The sequence below is a fragment of the Neolamprologus multifasciatus genome, chromosome 11, assembly GCF_963576455.1.
Source record: "Neolamprologus multifasciatus chromosome 11, fNeoMul1.2, whole genome shotgun sequence".
In the NCBI taxonomy this organism is placed as follows: Eukaryota; Metazoa; Chordata; class Actinopteri; order Cichliformes; family Cichlidae; genus Neolamprologus; species Neolamprologus multifasciatus.
In genome coordinates, this window is record NC_140449.1 from 20285218 (window position 1) to 20305660 (window position 20443).

General features: G+C 40.9%; 1 protein-coding gene across 4 annotated transcripts; it reads right to left on the reverse strand.

Annotated features, from left to right (window-relative positions):
• Window positions 1–604: 604 nt before the first annotated feature.
• On the reverse strand, window positions 605–19590 carry cgna (cingulin a). 4 transcript variants are annotated; one of them, XM_085176097.1, is made up of 21 exons: window positions 19384–19590; window positions 12597–13482; window positions 12389–12459; window positions 12201–12270; window positions 12011–12106; window positions 10865–10986; window positions 10566–10677; window positions 10127–10339; window positions 8491–8639; window positions 8255–8281; window positions 5997–6117; window positions 5699–5911; window positions 5305–5526; window positions 4960–5208; window positions 4654–4824; window positions 4224–4385; window positions 3758–3931; window positions 3485–3603; window positions 2650–2758; window positions 2375–2538; window positions 605–931 (listed from the first exon to the last, which is right to left on the reverse strand). In XM_085176097.1, the coding sequence occupies exons 2-21, from the start codon at window positions 13479–13481 to the stop codon at window positions 796–798; spliced, it is 3585 nt and encodes a 1194-aa protein (XP_085032223.1). In that variant the 5' UTR covers window position 13482; window positions 19384–19590; the 3' UTR covers window positions 605–795. The 4 variants fall into 4 exon arrangements, with proteins under 4 accessions (XP_085032223.1, XP_085032221.1, XP_085032224.1 ...); XM_085176095.1 differs by having other exon boundaries at window positions 12389–12486; XM_085176098.1 differs by lacking the exon at window positions 8255–8281 and having other exon boundaries at window positions 19384–19589.
• Between the last annotated feature and the right edge of the window lie 853 nt (window positions 19591–20443).

The window sequence follows — 20443 nt, forward strand, 5'->3', positions numbered from 1 at the left end:
TTTCAGAAAATGTAAGATTTTTCTATGCGAGGTTGTTTGTATCTACAATTAATGCTCGCAGTGTCAACATTTGGTCCACGTTTGTTAGTAAATCTACGTCATTTCTTTGCATTGTGTAGAACAACAGCAGAGGAAAAAAGTCCAACATGTAAATAAGGAAATGATGAGGATTTCGCTCAAGGCAAGACGATCAGCTTTAAGTGCTTGACCAGAGGCTTCATCCCTGAAAAAGGCATGAACTTGTACCAAAAACAGACAAAAAAAAAAAAAAATGCAAATCATAACCTGCTTGTTTTTTGTTTTGTTTCAGATTGTATTTCTTCTCATGCAGTTAACATACTGACTTGGTTAGTGATAAGTTTTTGTATGCTGGAGGTTTTTGACTAGTCCCCAATGTCTGCTGGTGTACAATGTGCATCAAGTGGAGGCATTTCAACTGTACCCTGGAGGACACGTGTGTATACTGAATGCTGAAGGAAATTCCCTCAAATGTTGAGGATGTTTCGTTTCCTTCAATTCATACTGGTATGAAAAAAAAATTATATATATATATATATATATATATATATATATATATATATATATATATATATATATATATATATATATATATATATATATATCTATCTATCTCCTGTTAACCCACAATATGTCATTACCTCCCCAGGTTCCCCTGCCTCATTGTCTGTAGTGCCTTTTGGCTTTACTCCAAGCCTATAAACTGCACACTCTCCTCCATAATCGTCTTGGCAGAGTTTTATTTTCCCACCTTCGACCTGCTCCCAGAGCGTTGCTTTAACAGGAGCTGGTCTGAAGGTTGCTCTCTGTGAGGATGGAGGTGATGGTGGAGGAATCGTAAAGACTGTCGTCATCGTCTGAGCTGAGAGCTGATGAATCCAAAGCTGGGCGTATTGCTGCCTGAGTTTTCCTCCTGTGAGACATAATAATCACTATCAGTAACCACATTCACAAAATCAGCTGTCGTCAGTCTTTTTTCCCTTATCAAACCTGTCTACACAGCTACAGTTATGGCAGGAAGTTTACATACACTTATCAGGAATCCACACAGCCTTTAGGCATTAGTGTAAAAATCTTTCAATACAGTTGAGGTCAGGGTTTTGGGAATGCCATTCCAGAAGCTTAATGTTTGTCTTTTTTATCCATTTCAAAAAACAATTTTGATTTATGTTTGGGATCATTGTCCTGTTAAAACAAACAACTGTGTCCAAGTTTATACCATCTAGGTGTTTACATGCTTGACAGCTTGTGCAGTGTTTTTACGTTTGAAAGCTTCACCTTTAATCATCCAAACATACCTCATGTCATTGTGGTTAAATAACAAAATCTTGGTGTCATCTGAGGTTAACCGTTTGGGTCTTCTTGGAAAACTGGTGACAGAGCTGAATAACTTGTGCTTACATTATGATTGGTGTAAGCATTATGATTGATTGATCAACTGTAGTTAACCACGATCACTAATGAGTGTTAATAGGCCTTGGCCTTACCAAATTTTAGTACGTTCAGGATCATATATTAAAAGATTTGAGTGAGTGTATGTGTACATTTGAGCCTGTGTGGATTAGAGAAAATCCCAAAGTCAATTTAAACCTAATTCTAGTTTTTTATTAGTCATTGAAGATGCTTGCTGTACAATCAATTCACCATTGAAGACAGAACAATTCAAAGAAATCTTTAAAAGTCCAAAATGTCCATGTCCATGATGAGTGTCAACTTCTGAGCACGAGTCTGATCATCCTTAAAGTGGTTGTGATACCCCGCCCTCTGCTGGTAAAACCAAAGAACTACATGCAATTCATTGGAACTCGTTAGAGGATGTTTGTAATTTAATTTCCCCTGTGGTATATGAGTAATGTACCGTTTTAGTTTAATGAAACCAACGATCCACATGTGGCTGATTGCTGGAATGTTTTACACACATCAGACTGTGTAATGCTGCACCTCAGGGAGGCTGTGTGAATCTTTACCATGTGTCTGTATCAATGTGTCACAGCTAAACAATGTGGGTTCACTGATTATTACATCATGTGAATGCAGTTTTTTTTCATTCTGTGACGCAAGTAGGAGGAGATGGTGTCTCTCTCACTTAATCACACACACACACACACACACACACACACACACACACACACACACACACACACACACACACACACACACACACACACACACACACACACACACACACACACACACACACACACACACACACACACACACACACACACACACACACACACTGCTGTGATAATCTGGCTGCCAAGAAGAGCCTTGCATAATCGTTACCAGAAGCTCACATTGAGTAACAAATTGGAAGAGAAACAAAAGGAATGGGACGGGAAAAGGAAGCGCTTACTTAAGCTCAGTCTCCAGTGCTGTGACTCTGGTCTGCAGAGCCTCTTTCTGCTCCATTTGTTCCTCCAGGTCTCTCTGAGCTTTTCTTCTTATTCCGTCTAACCTTTCCAGCTCTGTCTCTCCTTCATCCACCTGCCTCTTCAGAGCCTTCACTCTCAGAGCAAGCTGCAACACCAGTTGACATTTAAGCATGGTTTGCCAGTATGTGTTTCAACTTTTCCACTTTCTGTGAGTGGATTTCTGTATTTACATTCAGCACATGGCAAATATTTATACCTGGTCTCTCTGTTCAGTGTGTGTTTGTCTTTCCTCATCCAGTGTCATATTGAGGTCTTTTAGCTTCCTCTCCAAACGACGTTGTGTTGCCAACACAGCGTTCTTCTCTCTTGAAGTCAGAAAAAGAAAGCAAGACTTCTCAGCTACTGAGCAAAACCGCTTACCAACTCACTGCTGTTACATGTTACAACTAGAAACAGTGACTCAATCACTTGACAGGAAAACGAGTACAACCTAGATAACCTACAAAACCAATTTAATGAAACGTTTAATTTACTATTTTAGGATTGTCCTGAACAACAACTCATGATCATCATCAATTAATACCTGTGATGCCATCTGGAACAAAACAGTAGCATACTCTATTTGGACAAAAGCCACATCTCCTAATCGTTTAAATCAGATGTTCTCGGTCACAGGTATAATTTCAAGCACCTAACCATACAGTCTGCCTTTACAAACATTTGTGAACAAATGAGTTGTTCAAATGAGCTCACTGACACTGAGTGTGGTACTGTAATGGTCTGTGACATTTCATCATTTCTGCAAAGTGGAAGCATCTAGGAACCACAGGAATGAAGTGGCAGACTACATAAAATTATAGAGCAGGGTCGCTGAATGCTGAGGCACATTAAGCATAAACGTCACCAGTGCTCTGGTGGCTCACTAATAACAATGCATAATAATCACTTTTGTGAGTAAGAGGAATGTCAGACTCATTCTTTACATTTCTATACACAAATCTACAAAAACGTTCTCAAACACAGCAATAAATAAATAAATAGTTCTACTATATAGATCAACATGAGTGCAGTAGTTGCTGTTTTCACTGAACCTCTCTTCGCTCCGCAGACGGTCTTCCAGCTCCTGGATTTTGCTTTCCAGCTGGGAGACTCCTACAGAGGAACGCGACTGACCCTCCATGTCAACCACACGACTCCTCAGCTCCTTCAGCTGCAGGGACAGACATGAGCAAATATGACGTTAAAAAGTATAGATATGTTGGATGTAACCCCAAAGGCTTTATTTGTAATTAAATCGATAATACATGAGTTAAACAATACTTTGGTTAACTTAGCAAACACAAATTTGGTGCATGTGCACATACATGTCTCTCCATTGCATTCTTGTCCAGTTCCAGGTCCTGCTTCGAGGATCTCTCCTGCATGAGCTCAGAGCGGAGCTGATCGATCTGGTCTCTGCTGCGAGCCACACGATCAGTCAGCATATCCACACTGCTTCTCTCCTCCTCCACCTCCACCTCCAAACGCTTTAGTTTGTCCTGATAGAAACAAGAAGAGATCAGTTTAATAAGCTGCTCAGAGGAGACACCGCTGGAAAAAACACAAACTAATAAATAAATCACACTACTTGTGTTTATTAAAATAATCAGGATTTATCATATTTTGATAGCTATGCTACCCTTGATTTATAAATGTAATAGATGTGCAGACTGTCACAGAGTCAGTGCATGCAGAGCACAACTATTAAAAGCTGTGAGCACAGTATCCATGGGTTACACTCCCAAATGATTCATTCTCCCAAACCAGGAGAAGAGCAGATGAGCCGCTTACCTCCAGGATGCGAATCTCTCGGGTTTTCTCATTGTGGCTGTTTTTACTGGCCTCCAGCTCTCCCTCCAGGTGGCGCAGCCTGTTGGCGAGCAGCTCTTTATCCAGCTGGTGGTTGTCTCTCTCCTCACATGCAAGAAGCAGCTCCTTCTTCTGCCGTGATATCTAGTTAGAGCGATCAGATTTTTTTTTAGAAATGTCATGCATGTGCTAGAGGAAGTAGAATTAAACCCTTGATTATTATTCAGACAGGATATAGTGCCGTAACAGCTTGGGTTGATTCCCTTTGAAATGAAGGATCATCACACCATGCAGGGCCTTAATCAGACAGTTTTTTTCTTCTTTGTTACCTGTCTATACATGAATACAATGAAAAAAAAAGAAAATCAGTCAAAAGGTTAAAAACACAAGTCCTTAAACCACAGGCACACACCTCTTCCTCCAGTTTCCTTATATTCATCTGGCTTTTTTCCAGCTCAGAGTGAGCATCGTTTTCGTGACGCTGCACCTCCTGCACTTCCTTGCGTGCTCGCTCTTTCTGTTCTTCCAGTTGAACCCTGAGAGCCTGCGTTTCTTCTCTTAAGGACGCGTTTAGAGAGTCATACTGACAGAAGGACGGGGGCAGACAGGACAAAACAAAAACAGAATGAATTGTGCTGTGTATCCTCCAGTGAGCAGAGAGGACAAGATATAGACTTTTTTCATTTGCACAGGTATAAAAATGATCCATCCTTCTTACGTCTTTGTTGAGTTTCTCTAGAGCTCTCTCCTGCTGTTGTTTAGTGTCCTCAAGCTGGCTGATGGTCTGTTTGAGGGCCTCCTTGTCCTTTTCTGTATCCTCCAAACGCTGGCTGAGTTCACGGTGCTCCTGGCTCAGCCTGGAGGCTTTCCTCTTAGCCTCATCGAGCTCAGATCTCAGGCCTCTAACCTCAGTGTGGAGTGTGAGCTCTGCCTCTGAGCTCTCTGTAGCACTGCTTTGTAGCTGAGCCTGAGGAAACCAAAGAGGACATCCAAATAAGCCTGAATGTGAACAGTTTCCCAGGCATCACTAAGCTGGGTGGTGCTGTAAGGGATGCAAACTTACCTCTAATCTTGAGATTTTCTCTTTTAGACGAGCAGTCGCCTCCTCCTGCTCCTGCTGGGCATCTTGGAGCGAGTTAATGTCCAGGTGAGCTCTGCTTAGCTGTGCCTTACTGGTGTCCAGTTCCTCTTCAGTCAATGAGAGCTTCTTTTTGAGCTGGGCAACTTCACCCTGGGCCTCATTAAGCTTCTGCTCTAGCTCTGAGATGGTTGCTGGGTCTGGCAGCTATAGGCAGGAAGACAAAAGATAAACCAGAAGATAAACCAGAGTCATTTAAACAGATGATTTTAATACCAAAACTACCACATTCAGAGAAATGTGTCGACCAAGCTGGCTAGTTTTTATGATTAAAACAGGAGTTTAAATTATTATTTTTTTGCTGGGAGATTAAACCTACCCGTTTATTTTTCTCTTGTGCTTTAGCAAAGTCCTCCTTGGCTTTCTGTAACTGGCCCTTCAACCTGTCAATCTCATACTTCAGTTCAGCCTCTTGGTTCTGGTGAGATTTTTTCAAAGAGATGACCTCCATGACCTTCTTGTCAAACTCCACCCTCATTTTCTCTACCTCAGACTTGCCCTTCTGCAAATCAGCTTTGCACTGCCGGAGCTCCTAAACAAAAATGTAACATCTTGTTAAACAGATCATTCAGCAATGCCTCCATAATCAGATGGAGTATAGCGTTTGTCTACTGCACCTGGCTGAGAGTCTGTGTGTGGCTGGGGTCTGGTGTCTGTTGTTTCATGGTAGTCATTTTGTCTTGGAGTTCCTTTAATTCTTCCTCAAATTCCTCCTTCTCCAGACGGGTTTGCAGGAGTCTAAAAAATGTGCACGTGCATCTGATCTTAACCAATCAATCCATATATAATTGTTTTAAATAATGTTTTATTATCTGATCAAGAGCAGTTTGATTGTATTCGTTAATCATTCTGATATATCAGAATTTGCTTTGGTGTTTTCATGGAGCCAAAAGATTATTTTTAAGTGACACAATAAATTGATTTCCAGCTACCACATTGCAGTCAAATAAATTCACAAGAAAAAAAAGTCTATATTATAGTTTTTGCTAAACACACACAAATAAGGCCATCCACACCACTCTTCAGCATCTTAAAATGGACAGTTTATGCCAAAATCTAATTTACACATTTTTCCTCTGTAGTGCTTTTTTTTCTTCTTTTTTTTTTTTTTTTTTTTTTTTTTTTTTTTTAAATACAGATTGTGCACGTGAAAAGTGAAAATAGTTATTATGGGTTGCATTTATATAGCGCGAGACCCTCAAAGCGCTTTACAATTCCACTATTGATTCACTCTCACATTCACACACTGGTGGAGGCAGCTACAGTTGTAGCCACAGCTGCCCTGGGGCAGACTGACAGAAGCGAGGCTGCCATATCGCGCCATCGGCCCCTCTGGCCAACACCAGTAGGCAGTAGGTGAAGTGTCTTGCCCAAGGACACAACGGCTGAGACTGTCCGAGTCGGGGCTCGAACCGGCAAGCTTCCGATTACAAGACGAACTGCCAACTCTTGAGCCACGATCACCCCAGTTCTTAGATTAAACTGCTGACTGAGTTTTTAAAAAAGTTTTATGGTTATGATTTCTCCATAGACATTAGCAAATAAAATAGATGGATATATACTCTATTATTATTTTACTAGGTACACCCGTTTAACTACTCATTAACACAAATATCCAATCACATGGCTGTAACTCAATGCATTTAGGCTCACAGCTTTAGACATGGTCAAAACTGAGGGTGAAACAGCATCAGAACGGGGAAGAAAGATGATTTAAGTTACTTTGAATGTAGCATGGTTGTTCGTGCCTAATGGACTGGTCTGAGTATTTCACAAACTGCTGATCTATTAGGATTTTCCACACTGTGTCTCTATGGTTTACAGAGAATGGTCTAAAAAAGAGAAAATATCCAGTGAGCGGCTGTTCTCTGGGGAAAATGCCCTGCTGATGCCAGCGGTTAGAGGAGAATAGCCAGAATTTCTTAGGCTGGTGGGAAGGGGGCAGTAACTCAGATAATCTCGTATTACAACTGAGATGAGCCTCTAACACACAAAATATTGATCCTTAAAGTAGACGGGCTATTGTATAAAGAAGACCACACCTGGTGCCTCTGCTGCCAGCTAAGAACAGAAAACTGAAGCTAAAATTCACACTGGCTCACTAAAAATGGACAACAGAAAAGGATGCCTGGTCTGAGAAGTGTCGATTTCTGCTGTGACATTCAAATGTTGGGGTCCAACACGAAAAGCATGGATCCAGCTTGCCTTGTATCAAAGGCTTAGGTTGCTGGTGTAATAGTGTGGCCTCCACTGTTACAAGAACTCAATTCAGCAGAGCACCTTTGGAATGTGGAGAACAGGTGATTCACATCACGGATGGACAGCTGACAAATCTGCAGCAACTGTGTGATGCTATCATGTCGACATGGACCAAAATGTCTGAGGAATGTTTCAGCGCTTTGATCAATCTGTGCTACAAAGGATTCAAAAGTGTTTTGTTATTAGCAAGGTGTATCTAATGGACACGGACAAAAGATGTAAATTTGATTTTGGAGTTAACTGTCCGTTTAAAGGTTTATGCTTAGATACTGTTTTACAGTAACTCAGCCCACTATATCAACACAACGAAGAACAGGAAAATAGAATTTTTTAAGGTTCAAATTGTGACTAGACAATCATCTACATTAAAAGTAGAACTAGAACAAATATGATCCATATTTGATTGTTGGTTTTAGACACACACACACACACACACACACACCCACACACACCCACACACACACACACACACACACGGATTTGGGCTAAAAATAAAATCATGAAATACGTTTATTGAGAGCGAATGGCCTTGACACTATAGACAGTTGTTAGCACAGTTCAGCACATCTACAGCTCAGTAAAGCTAAACAAACACTGTTTAGTTTGCGACTCTCACTGTGTTTCAGGGTGGCTGGGTGTCTCTCTGACAGAGAGGGTGAGAAACATTTACCAGGTAGAATGAGAGAGAAAGAATGGAAACACATTAGTAAAGAGAGTGCAAAGGAAAACATGACAAGATGATGACAAAAATCCATGTCCACGTGAACACTGGAAATGTCAAAGTCAGGTCAGCAATGATGACTAAACACTGCGAATGATACGACTGTTACATCAGATTGTATTAAGACTCACTCTTGTTTAGTTGTTCGAAGTTCGTCTCTGGTCGAATGAAACTGCTCCATCCAGTGGCTGCTGTCATCTCGACAGTCCTCCAGCTGCTGCTGCAAGGAGCGAACTGACGCATTTACACGCAAGCGCTCTGCTTCAATCCCTGCATGAGACTTAAGTAGGAGACAGAAAAACTGATCACCTGTTGTGTCATTTCTCTTTCGTAGCGTGTGTTAAATCGCTCTTTTTGCATTTGAATGGCTTTTCCTTTCAAATATTCAAGTAAAACTCAACAAATGCTGCACTTTCAAAAACACCTTTGTGTCACAGAAAAGCTTTCATCTCAGTCCTTGGAAAGGCTATTGAAATTAAATTATTTTCTGTTGTATGTATGAACCATTTTCAGTTTTAAAATCCTTCAACTTGTTTTAGAAATATAAAGAAGCAGCAGTATGGCTTCATACTGAGAAAGAGCTCTACAGATGTGATGTTTGCTTTCAAAGTGTTGGTGAAGAAGTATAGAGAAGGTCAGAAGGAGCTGTGCTGTGTCTTATGGATCGAGAGCGAGGATATGATAGTAGCAAAGAGTCAGGAGTAGCAGAGAAGTATGTGAGGCTTGTGCAGGACATGTATGAGGACAGCGAGACAGTGGTGAAAGGCTGGAGTGACAGATGGGTTTACATCAGGGATCAGCATTGAGCCCATTCTTGTTTGCGATGGGGACAGGTTAACAGATGAGGTCAGCCAGAAATCACTGTGGACTGTGATGTTTGCAGTCGACACTGATCTGTAGTAAGAGTAGCGAGCAGGTGGAGGTATGCTCTGGAGAGAAGAGGAACGAAGGCTCGCGGAATCAAGACAGAGTACATGTGTGTGAATGAGAAAGAGGCAGGTATAACAGCGAATATGCGAGGAGTAAATATAGTGAAGGCAGACGAGTTTAAATACCTGGGGTCAAAGCAGCAGACAGTGCACAAGAGAGGAAAAAGAGTGCTGGAAAGGTGGAGCGGATAGCAGTAAGAGTGAAAGGAAAAGGTTACAAGATAGTGAGATCTGTTTTAATGTATGATTTGGAGACTGTGGCACTGACATTGAGATTTTCATTAGGAGTGACCAGAATGGACAAAATTAGAAACGAGTACATTAATGGAAGCGCTCGGGTCAAGCGGTTTCGAGACAAAGAGAGGCTACGCTGAGATGGTTTGCATATGTGCAGAGGAGGAATATAGTGGTACAAAGGATGCTGAAGATGGAGCTACCAGGCAGGAGGAGGAAGGAGAAGACCACAGAAAGGGTTCATGGATGTAGTGAAGGAGGACATGCAGAAGGTTGGTGTGATAGAAAAGGAGGCAGATGATCCAATGTGGTGACCCTTAAACCAAGCAGCTGAAAGAATGAGACAACCTCCTTGCTGCTGTTTCTTAAGAATTACAGGCTGTTTGACCAATTTCAGTTTTTTAACTTATTTTTCTTCTTTATTTTTAACATGGTTGTACATATAAAATGTTTTGTACCTACATAACTTTTATTCTTTATCCCGCTGCATTAGCGTGGCAGGATAATGATGACAGAATAGAATTTCCTGGATCAATAAAGTATTTATCCATCTTTCTACATGCCAACTGTAAGTGATGCTCAGTTTGCTACTGTGAGTGCACACCTGAGACACCTGCTCCATGCTGCTGCGGAGCTTGTCCATATCCGCACTGTACTGCTCTCGCAGCGCCTCAATCTCTTTGTCATGTGATGCCACCTCTTCCTTCAGAGCTCCCTTCAAAGCTGTAAGCTCCCTCTCTCTCTGTCGCAGTGTCTCCTCCAGCTTCTTTTTTAGTTGCAAAACTTCCATCAGCTGCGCCTGACAAGAAACCAGATCCTGCACATGCAAGGGAAATACAGCATTAACCTGATAACTCTGACCACTCGCTCATAAAAATGTCTTAAATGAACATCAACTTCCTGTTTCAGAGTGAAGTATTTTTCAAAAGAGTGTAAAAAAAATAGAAGCTACACAGCAGTTTATTTAAAAAGTGGGGTGAGATAAACTATCCCGGTGCATCAGTGCTTGTGTGTGTGTGTGAGAGGCCAAATGTCTGAGATACCGTCTTGTTGCTGCTCTCTCTTCTCAGCTCATCTTGAAACTCAGCCATCTGGTCCTCCATATCTCTGACCCGCTTCTCAGCGTTTTCTCGATCCATACGCAAATGAGTCAGCCTTCAAGGAAATAAGAATAAAAACACGCCTGTGAGGGATTCTTTGAATATAACCGGCACATTTGTTTTGTGAATAAGCTACAGTAGCTGCTTGTGTCATCCAACTGTCTAGCATGTAGCAGTACTATGCCCTTTGCTGCTTTCCCTTGTAAATGTGTTTGCGTGTGTGCATGCTATTGTGGTCTTACTCCGATTGTGTTTCGTTTAATTCATTTTTCTTCCGGTCCAGCATCTCCTGGAGTTGCAGATTTTCATCCAGACAACTCTCCAGCTCTGCTTTCAGAGCAGGATCAGAATTGCTAACAGAGTCCTACACACAGACAGACATGATGAATAAATGAGGGCAGTGAAACATAACACCGTCTGCTCTGCTGGCATAAACAATGGGCTTTTAGGAAATGTTGAAGCAGGGTTGCATTTGTGCACCAATCAATATGCGTAAGAGATTTAAGTTATAAAGAGCTATTAGAGATTAAGACTTGCCCAGCTTCCTTAAGACAACATATAATGGGTAATTATTTAGATTATTGTGTGTGTGTGTGTGTGTGTGTGTTGCTGACCCGACAAGAGAGCTTAAGGGATTAATCTGAGGATTAATCTGAAGCACACTCCAAGCTAAGGAACCCCCCAGTCCTCCTGGTAAGATTTGTTAAAAAGGCACAAAAACTCAGGGGACAGTTTCTGAGTTGATTTGGTTGGTGGAGTACCTGCTCTCATTCCAAGAAGAGTGGCTTGAGTGTTTATGTGTAGCACTAGATGTGATCCGTGTAATCAGAAACGAGTTACTCTGGTAGGATACTCTGAATGTTAACACCTTCTCGAGGCTGATTTGAGAAAAACTAGTCAGGTCCCACAAGACACCGAAACTACAGGAACCGTCTTAAAATCTAGTGCACAGTTTCCACTGAAACTGAAGATAATGTGACTACAGATACGGTTCAAAGTTCACATTATGGCTCAATTTGTCCTACTCATTATTATCATAATGTGTCACTTTAACACTGCTGAAGTTTTAGTTTAGTGTAAATTTACTTACTCAGTGCCAGTTTACTGAAACAGTCAGCTCAAGGTATTTATATTGAACTGCAAAGGATTGTTGGGACTACCCCAACAATCAGATGATAAAGCACTTAGCAACGTTTACGAGAAAGAACTCCCTTTTAACACAAAGAAAACTCGACCGATTGGAGGGTGAGGGGACCAAAAAGAGAGCAAAGAGGAGCACAGTGAGACCAAAAAACAATAAATAGGACAAAATACAAGCTACAAGAAATACATGAAAGTATAGATATCAATATCTCTGTTTTACTTCTCTTTTTCTATGCTCCACTTACCTTCCTTTCTTCCAGCAGTGCAGTTTGTAGTGTAACCACCTTTTCCTCAAGCTTTCTTTTCTCACTCATCCACTCCTCCCTCATGCTTTGTTTGGGCTGTCAACATAGTGGACATAGATGAAAACGTCTCTTCAGTGGAGAGCAAAAGAAAAACTCCTTATAGAATTTGACACTTTCAAAACAAGCAAACCTTAAGGTGCTGAATGTTCTGGAAGATGAGCTTTACTTTGTGCCTCACGATGACATCGGTTTCACTACTCCTGTGAAAATGAGAAACTGGTCAAATGACGAATTTGAAAAACACGTAACTATTTGCTTTTCTACCATTTTATTTAATTAACTGAATGCGAGCAAAGCTAATAACATGGAAGCACGTACCCTTGTCTCAGGATGTTGTATATGGTTTTCATGGCCTGCTCCTCCTCGCTGCTCAGCTCTGCACTCTGACCCTGGTCCAGCAAAAGGTCAGGGGTCACCTTAAGATATAGATCAGAAAACTACTCTTGCAATAGTGCACGGTTTACGGTGGTCAAAGCTCACTGAAAATCTACTTCATTGTGCAACCACAAATGAAACCAATTCTTACTTGTGCCTCAGTCAGATTTGGTCGTTGTGGCTCCAGTGAGGCCCACTGATTCGCTGGCTGTCCAGGAATTTTGGTGACATTGCCCTGGCTGCGCCTCAAGCTGCTGTGAGTTGGCGATGGGGGTGAGGTGTAGGGATTGGCGGTGGTGAGAGGAGATGTAGCTCCTGGGCGTTGCTGGGCAGGGGGGAGTCCTCTCTGCTGGCCTCCAGCATTAACACTATCAAACCTGTTTATTAGCTTGTTGACAGACATCTGTCTCTTGTTAGAGTGTAGCTCGTTTGGCTGAGGAGGGGGCTCGGGACTGTCCCTCACTGACCCCAGTGACCTGTTAAGCCCTGCCTGATAAGAACCGTGCCAGATATTTCTTTCAGTGCCCCTCTCTCTATCACTGACATGCCATCCCTGCTCTCGATCTCCCCTTACTCCAATTCCTCCATCCAGATTCCCATAACTACCAGACTTCCCATCTCCTGGTGGTCTAGATAACTGATACTCCTCGTTACTCGGCCCTCCATCCCTGTCGAGAAGCGACCCATGAGACTGAGCCCGGCGTAGTAGCCCTCCCTGCTCTCCTCCTCCTATGTAACCTCCCTCTGTTCCTGGCTCTGCCTTCCCTCTGTTCCGAGGAAGGCTATTATAGCCAGAGGAGTACTCGGTCTTGAGCTGAACCCCATATGAATCTCCTTTTTGTCCATCCTTCAGAACCACATATGGTTGGCCAGCAATTCCCTGCACTCTGACTGCTACACCATATTTAGATGTGGTCTGAGTCTTGGTCTTGGGCTGGGGTGCCGGCTGCCCTCCACCATTCTGATAGTCATTGATGAAGCGGATCTGGACACCATAGTCCACCGGGGTCGTCTGACCTGAAGATGGTGTGGTCATACTGGCAATAGTAGAATAAGAAGAATAAGAAGTAGTTAGATATATTTTTGTAATTAAAAACAATAAATTCTGGTTTGAGACTTATTGTACTGTGCCAAGTATTAAGCGCGCCCTCATTTCTTTATATTTTTCTTCCAGTGAGCCAGACATTCTTGTGTTTTCTTAACATGCCCTTGAACAATAGTGCTCCAGGCTTTCTGAAGGTCTTTCAAATTTTGTCTTTGAGCACCAACTACTTTTTCACTCAAGTCCTTGACATTTTCTTTTTTTCCCAAGCAGCAGCCCCCCCAAAAAAACAATCATGGGAAGCTGAACAGTACCTGAAATTCATGTCCTTAAGAAAGGAAGAAATGTGTCAGCAAAGACCTGATACAGGACCTAAAAGATGCATCTGACCCCTTCAGTTGATCCATCTACTGCTTTCCAAAGCCTCGTCAGACTGATGAGGCTTCATGCAATACCATCTAGAATTACTCTGACTGGCAGCAGCTTTATTTTTCAGCTTGAAACACACTGCCAATGTAGTTAAAGCATACCTGGATGGAAAAAAAAACCCCCACATTGGAACACTATTGGTTATGGATTGACCTCCCAGAGCCTAGACCTCAACATTATTGAAGCAATGTGGAATCATCTTAACAGAGAAAAGAACAAAAGAGCTTTGAATGTCTGTTAAGAATCCTGGAGAACATTGCAAAAAAGCTCACCTAACAGAGTTAAAGCTATGAATGAAGATGTACATGATTTTCAACATGCAAACTCTGTTTCTGATATTTTGATTTCTATATGCTGTATTTCCATTAATGTTTTTACCTGTAATATTAAATGTCTGCACCAAATTTTCTTCATTCAAATCACATTTTAGGTAAAACCCCCTCATGACACACAGATCTTGTTTCATTTGATTTTTTTGGCTCAGTTTTTTTTGCCAGTTTCTCTCTTGTATGTTTTTATATTTCATCTATATGATTTAAAAGTGCAGGTACAACAATATATACCTTATATGAATGTTTTTTGTTTTTTTTTTTAAAAAAGGGAAATGATCAAAGATACTTGTACTTTGCTTTCCATGAGGACATTGACTTCTGGACCACCAATAACGGACAACCTGCTTTGTTACAACCACCCTCTAGATAAAATTCTGTGACTCTACCAAAGTATGACTACATAACAATATTGCACATCAAGCTTTTATTCTGATAAGATGGTTACTTCTATCAGCTGTATTACTGTATTGAAGCAGGGAGGGAAAAACTTAGAGGAATTTGTGCATGTGTCAGATTTTTCCCAGAATAGAAAGAGATTTCTACATGCAGGGTTTAGCTGAGGCATGCGTGTGTAAGTGTTCCCACACCTCAAATAGAAAATGAGTAATGCTGAAAAATATATGGCGAGAGCCACACCTCAAACATCAGCTGATAATAACTTTGAGTAAATAGCAGTCTTTGATGTCATTAAGATACTGTGACTCATCGTTTATCCACCTGACCTGCACACATGAGATTATTTTTCACTGTAAACTGTAAGGCCATTTTTTAGTGTCTCAAAAAAAAAAAAAAAAAAAAAAAATCTCATGGTTCTATAACAAGACTGATTGTTTATTAAAAACATATCTTCATATAAATAGTTATTTACCGTTTGTCAAGTATAATATTGGTGTCAGCTTTAAAATTCCTCAAATTGTGAAAACAAATGTATAGACAGTAGACTTTAATTAACAGGTAATTCTGAAAAGTAAAAAATAAGAGACACAGACTTCCTTTTAAAATACGTGTTCTGAGATTTATAGGCACTTTCTGGCTCTTTACTGCTTATGTGGACTTTAACCTCAGTGCGCTCCATTAGTCATTAACCTGAGAGCACACACCAACATATCACTTTCCCCTGTGAGGACCAACTAAGCCTTCTGAAGCTCTTCAAAGTTTCCAAATCTAAAGCTAATTCCCTCAACTGAACTTTGACACCTTGAACACAGACAGCTACTACAGCAACTAGTCAAGTGTCACTACTGCTTTCATTAACTATATCTGAAATTTCTCAATTTGTCTTTTTCTTGACTGCCTAATCCTAACTTTTTACACTTCCTGAATACACAAAATGGGGATTTCTAAAATAATGCTTCCATTCATCGTACTTGTTTAAGCTTAGTCACTGCCATCCTTTTTCATCACTACTGATAATAACTTGTTTTAGGTCGCCCAGTAAACCCCATCCCCCAGGACAGCACAATAGTATGGTTCATTCAACTCTCTCCCAAACTATTACAAAACTATCCCCCAACCTCTGCGCTCTGCACCTTCCATTTCCTGTCTGCAGCCTTTGGAGGTGACAGACAGAAAGTGGGCTGGGAAACAGAGAGGGAGGGTGAAGTGAGAGAGAAAAAAACAAAACAAAACACTCCACTTTTCTCTTCTTATCAGTGCTGAGTGTGATAAAATCCAAAGTCAAGCTGTTCCTCCGAAACAACCCTCCCTCTCCTCCAGTCCTTACAAAGGACTGGCTACAAAAGTAGCCATCGAATAGATAACTCTATTTCCACAGACACATACTTCCATAAATTATTGCAAAAATTTCTATACTAACTTTTTAATCTGTATGACAAGACAAACCAGCCAAGCTCCTCTGAGATAGAAGTGAGGCAAGCAGGAGTGGTCACTATGAAAAGGGGTTTTATATATGAAACAGTTTCGGAGCAAGATAAGAAGGTAACGACTGGCCCAGCAATGAATGGAGTGACGTCACTGAGAATGACCTTCGAAGGTATCTGTGTGCAGCTGGTTGATTTTTTTTTCCACCCTTTGGGAACCACAGAAGAAGCGCCGTGTGTCACAACAAGTTTGTGAAGCCGAGCATAAAGTTTTCAGCCCACTCTTGTAAACCAAGGTCAACCAAAAGTGTGGTCCACTGACGACTGCAGCACAGACACGCAAGATAGTGCACTAACTAGTAATCTTTGATTTAATGGGACATACTCATCTAAACTGGTGTGACCCGTAAAGCAACAAGTGAGCCAAACTGATGTAAAGAAACCAAACTGTAAAGCAGAAACATGTCTGTCTGAGAATATTTGTTTATTTGTCACAGAGGAGCGAGGCACTTCCAGCTCCGACAGCGGGACGAGGTTGAAGGAGAACTCATCCCATTGTCCAGCTGATGTGGGGCGGAAAATGAGGGCAGCAATTCTGGAATGCTATAACTACCCCTGCTGCTCCTGCCCCTTTCTCTTCTGTCACACTGTCCATCTGATTAAAAGAAGTCATTTTCAATACTTAAATTTTGCTTTTAGGCTTCACTCCAAAGTTTTTTTTTCTCCACAGCACTCTAAATAAACATGCTTTCTATACTGAGAGTAGGATGGCAAACAAGCTCTCCTTTGATCTTAAACTCGTGATGTGAAACTAACATGTCACACCTAAGGTGATTGTTTCAGGTCTGTAAAACACAGAAATTATTTTTTTTAAATACAGAAAGCAATCCATTACCCAATAAGCGACTAAACAGTGTTCACTCTGGAGATCCAGAATCTTAACTATGAGTATTGCAACTTTAATAACAGACCAGCTTTGCTTGCACAGCTATATCTGGAGCTTTTGTAATTTCATGAGAGTCGTGCTACCCTGCAGTTATGCTGACGAGCCTGCGGCCTCAAACTCAATTCTCAAAAAGTAAATTGAATTGAAGCCGCTTTTGTTTTAAGACCTAAGGTGGAAAGGAAAAGGAAAAAAGAATTAGGACATCAGAATGGGTGAGGAGAAAAATTAAACAACGGCAACGTGTGAAATCACATGCCTCTGCTGACTCAGAATCCACATGGCTAATGTGATAGCATCATCTCTAGACTGGCCCAAAAATGACACAACTGGAGATGGCAGACAAGGGTGATGGCAACATGTGCCAAAAACATACCCTTAGAGTGTAAAAACAACCCTTCATGCCAAAACTTGAGCACTACAAATACGTAAGCATGTGCTATGTTTTTAAGTAAAGCCAGTCTTCTCTCGTTCTTGTACGAGAACAGCTTTGCATGAGTCACAGTTCAAAACAAACCTTGTTTATCCTATACTGGTCTTTGGTTTGACTCCTCAATTAATAAACACCCGAAACAATTCATTTAGCTGCTCTCCCTTTAAATTTTCTTTTTATTGGCTACCAAAAGCAAACAGAAGGTTTGAAGAGCAAGTGGGCGGAGCTTCTGTCCTCATAAAGCCACAAAACTAGACTAGGCAGAAAAGGTTTTTCTAATTACACATCTTAAGCAGAAAAATAATGTGCTTTACTACTTCTATAAAAAATAAAAAAAATAAAAATTAAGATTTTTGCATCCAAAACAGAATTTTGATTAAAGAACTTTTAAAGAACAGAAACATAAAAATGATTTTGGTTACCAATACTGTTAATTTAGGGCAGATGTGCCATAAACCCTACAATGCGCGGGGGTCTAATAAATTTGGTAAGCATTGTATAAATGTCGTAAGAATGAAAATGTAAACGTCTGTGTGCTGAATGAGGTTGAAAGCGATGGAAAACAGCCGGACACTAAACAAGGAAAAATCAAAAAACCACATCTGAAAATATTTGCCTTTAAAAAACCCCAAACAAAACAAATCAATTCAAACTGTCATCAACTCATTGCTAGTTGGACTATTTGAGAGCTAGTTTACAGCATGCTATAAAGCTGGCATATGGATGCTGTAAAAACACATTTAATCCTCCTTTTCTTCCAAGTGAATCATAAAGTTTTACAGGACTGTCCTGCAAATCACAAATGTGATCATGTAAGCAACAGAGATGCAAGTGCTGTACTCTCTTCTGCTTTTAATGGACAGTCAGGTACTCAGAGTATACTCCCTCTCCATTACATTCTTGACATAACACCAAGCCCTCATCCTCTTTCACCCTCAAACAAACACCCATTTATTCCTCTTCTCAGGCCAAAGGAGTTCATTGGCATAACAATGTACAAAAAATGACACAAAAGTAGGAGCACATAAATACACCCCTCCCTTTTCCAAATTCCTGACACTGGTCTCTCTGTCCTTTACACTTACAGGGGCGGAAAGTGTGTCAGTGTGGGAGACTCACTTTATGGCGTTTTATCTGCACACTTGAGTGTATCAGCTGCTTGTACGTGTAACACGGCACAGGTCTTTATCTGTTAGTCCAATGTGAGGCATTCCCACCACATTACGAGTTCTGAAACTGTACCCGAAGCTTTGCAGGCTCAATGCTATAATTAGTGACATTCATGACCCAATCCATGAGCGTTTCCCCACCTCAAAACTATAATCTGCTATTCCTTCTTGCCCGTGTCATCAGTTTCACATGAGCTGTGAAGAGAACAAAAGCAGGTGTACTTTAAATGCATGTTTATCCATTGTTTACCCGGGTTCAATCCTTTAATGGTTTCCCTACAGTTGCATTTATCCCTTTGAGCTATGTGCTAAAAACGTTTCTCCTGTACCCTTGTTCCAGTGACAGATCGCCTGGTCCCACAGGTGTACACAGAAACACCTGGCTCATTTCTAAACAACTTAATGGTTTTAAAAGTTAAACCTCTGACATTAAGCCTACCTTCGCTATTCTTACATTTGTCTTAAAGAGACGTATTATTCTGTTTTATTTGTCATTTGGTTCCCCTCATTAACGGGCAAATCCAAAAGTTATCTTGGAGTAACGTTAGCTGGTAGCGCTGTTTCTCTCGAACCATCGTTAGCTGCTCAGCTACACTGGCTCACAGTGACACACTACCAAATAAACTATTAGATAACTGCCATAAATCAAAAACAAGTGCCGTTAGGCAGCACCAGAAACCCACAAAGCGTCAAAGTAACTGTCCGAGGAGCGGCGCCTGTCTGGTTTAGCTGTCTCGCTATGAGAAGTCCCAAACCCAGCGTGAACTTACCTCTTTTTTCTGAACTTAATCTTCTGCTCCTCTCGTATCCTCTCGCCTCCTGTATGCCGATAATAATTCAGATATATTGACTGACATCCATTAAAGCCCACACAGAAACGTGAACAGAAATACCTAACTCCTGCGGAAATTACCACAGCAATAAGTTCATTATGCTGCTGCTGGGACTGCAACCTGTTACCTTTTTGTCAGGGATGTAAGCGTTCCGCCCAGCCCCGCCAAGCACGGCGCTGTGATTGGACCGTTTCGCTGGCTTGGGCGGGGCTATTGATACTGTCTAGGTTTGTAATTGGTGAAACCTCCATGCCACTCATTCCTTGTTTCTGTACCATTTTTTCCACCTTTTTTGCTGAAAATGGAACTTGTATTTTTTTCTCCAAATAATGACCCGTGTAACCTAGATAAACAAAAATCTTCAAGGATTACTGATTGATGCAGGTGCCTCAAAACGTTTATTTCTCCTCTTGACCAGTAGATGGCGCAGCCGTACACCAGCTGGTTCTCAAGGGTGGCAGTTTGCTAGATAGCGTGTGTGAAAAACACACCTATATATTTAGAATATGTCTGTTCAGAAGATGGTCGCTTAGGTTTAAGTTGCTATTTTTTTATTATAATTTATAGTTTCTTTCTTTCTTTCTTTCTTTCTTTCTTTCTTTCTTTTTATACTAAGTTAGTATTGATAGTATCGATACCAACGCTGGTATTTGTATCAGATTGATATTAGTGCAAAGGACTGACACATTTTGATTTGTTTCTATCCTGTAAGTTCAGTGTGTAGCCCACGAAATTTTGTTAAACACTTTTTCTTAAATGTTTGTTAAATAGTTTTTCAACTTACACTGGGCTGTAGCACTTTGCTATCATAGCAACAATATTGTAGATGGCATCGGTTGGTGTCTTCCAACCAAAATTGTGATTTTTTTTCCTTCCCACTGTCACCAAGTGCTTGCTCATAAGGGGTCATGTGATTCTTGGGATTTTTCTTACTAATACTGTTGAGTCTTTATATAAATATAAATCACATTGAGTTAATTATTGTTGAGAATTTACA

Excerpts from the sequence above, each read along its gene's own strand:
- cgna (XM_085176095.1), bottom strand. The coding sequence starts at position 13,481 with ATGACCACACCATCTTCAGGTCAGACGACCCCGGTGGACTATGGTGTC. Across the intron at positions 8,282-8,490 it reads CTTCGAACAACTAAACAAGA|AGAGACACCCAGCCACCCTG; the intron begins GTGAGTCTTAAT and ends CCTCTCTGTCAG. Across the intron at positions 5,527-5,698 it reads CACAAGAGAAAAATAAACGG|CTGCCAGACCCAGCAACCAT; the intron begins GTAGGTTTAATC and ends TCCTGCCTATAG.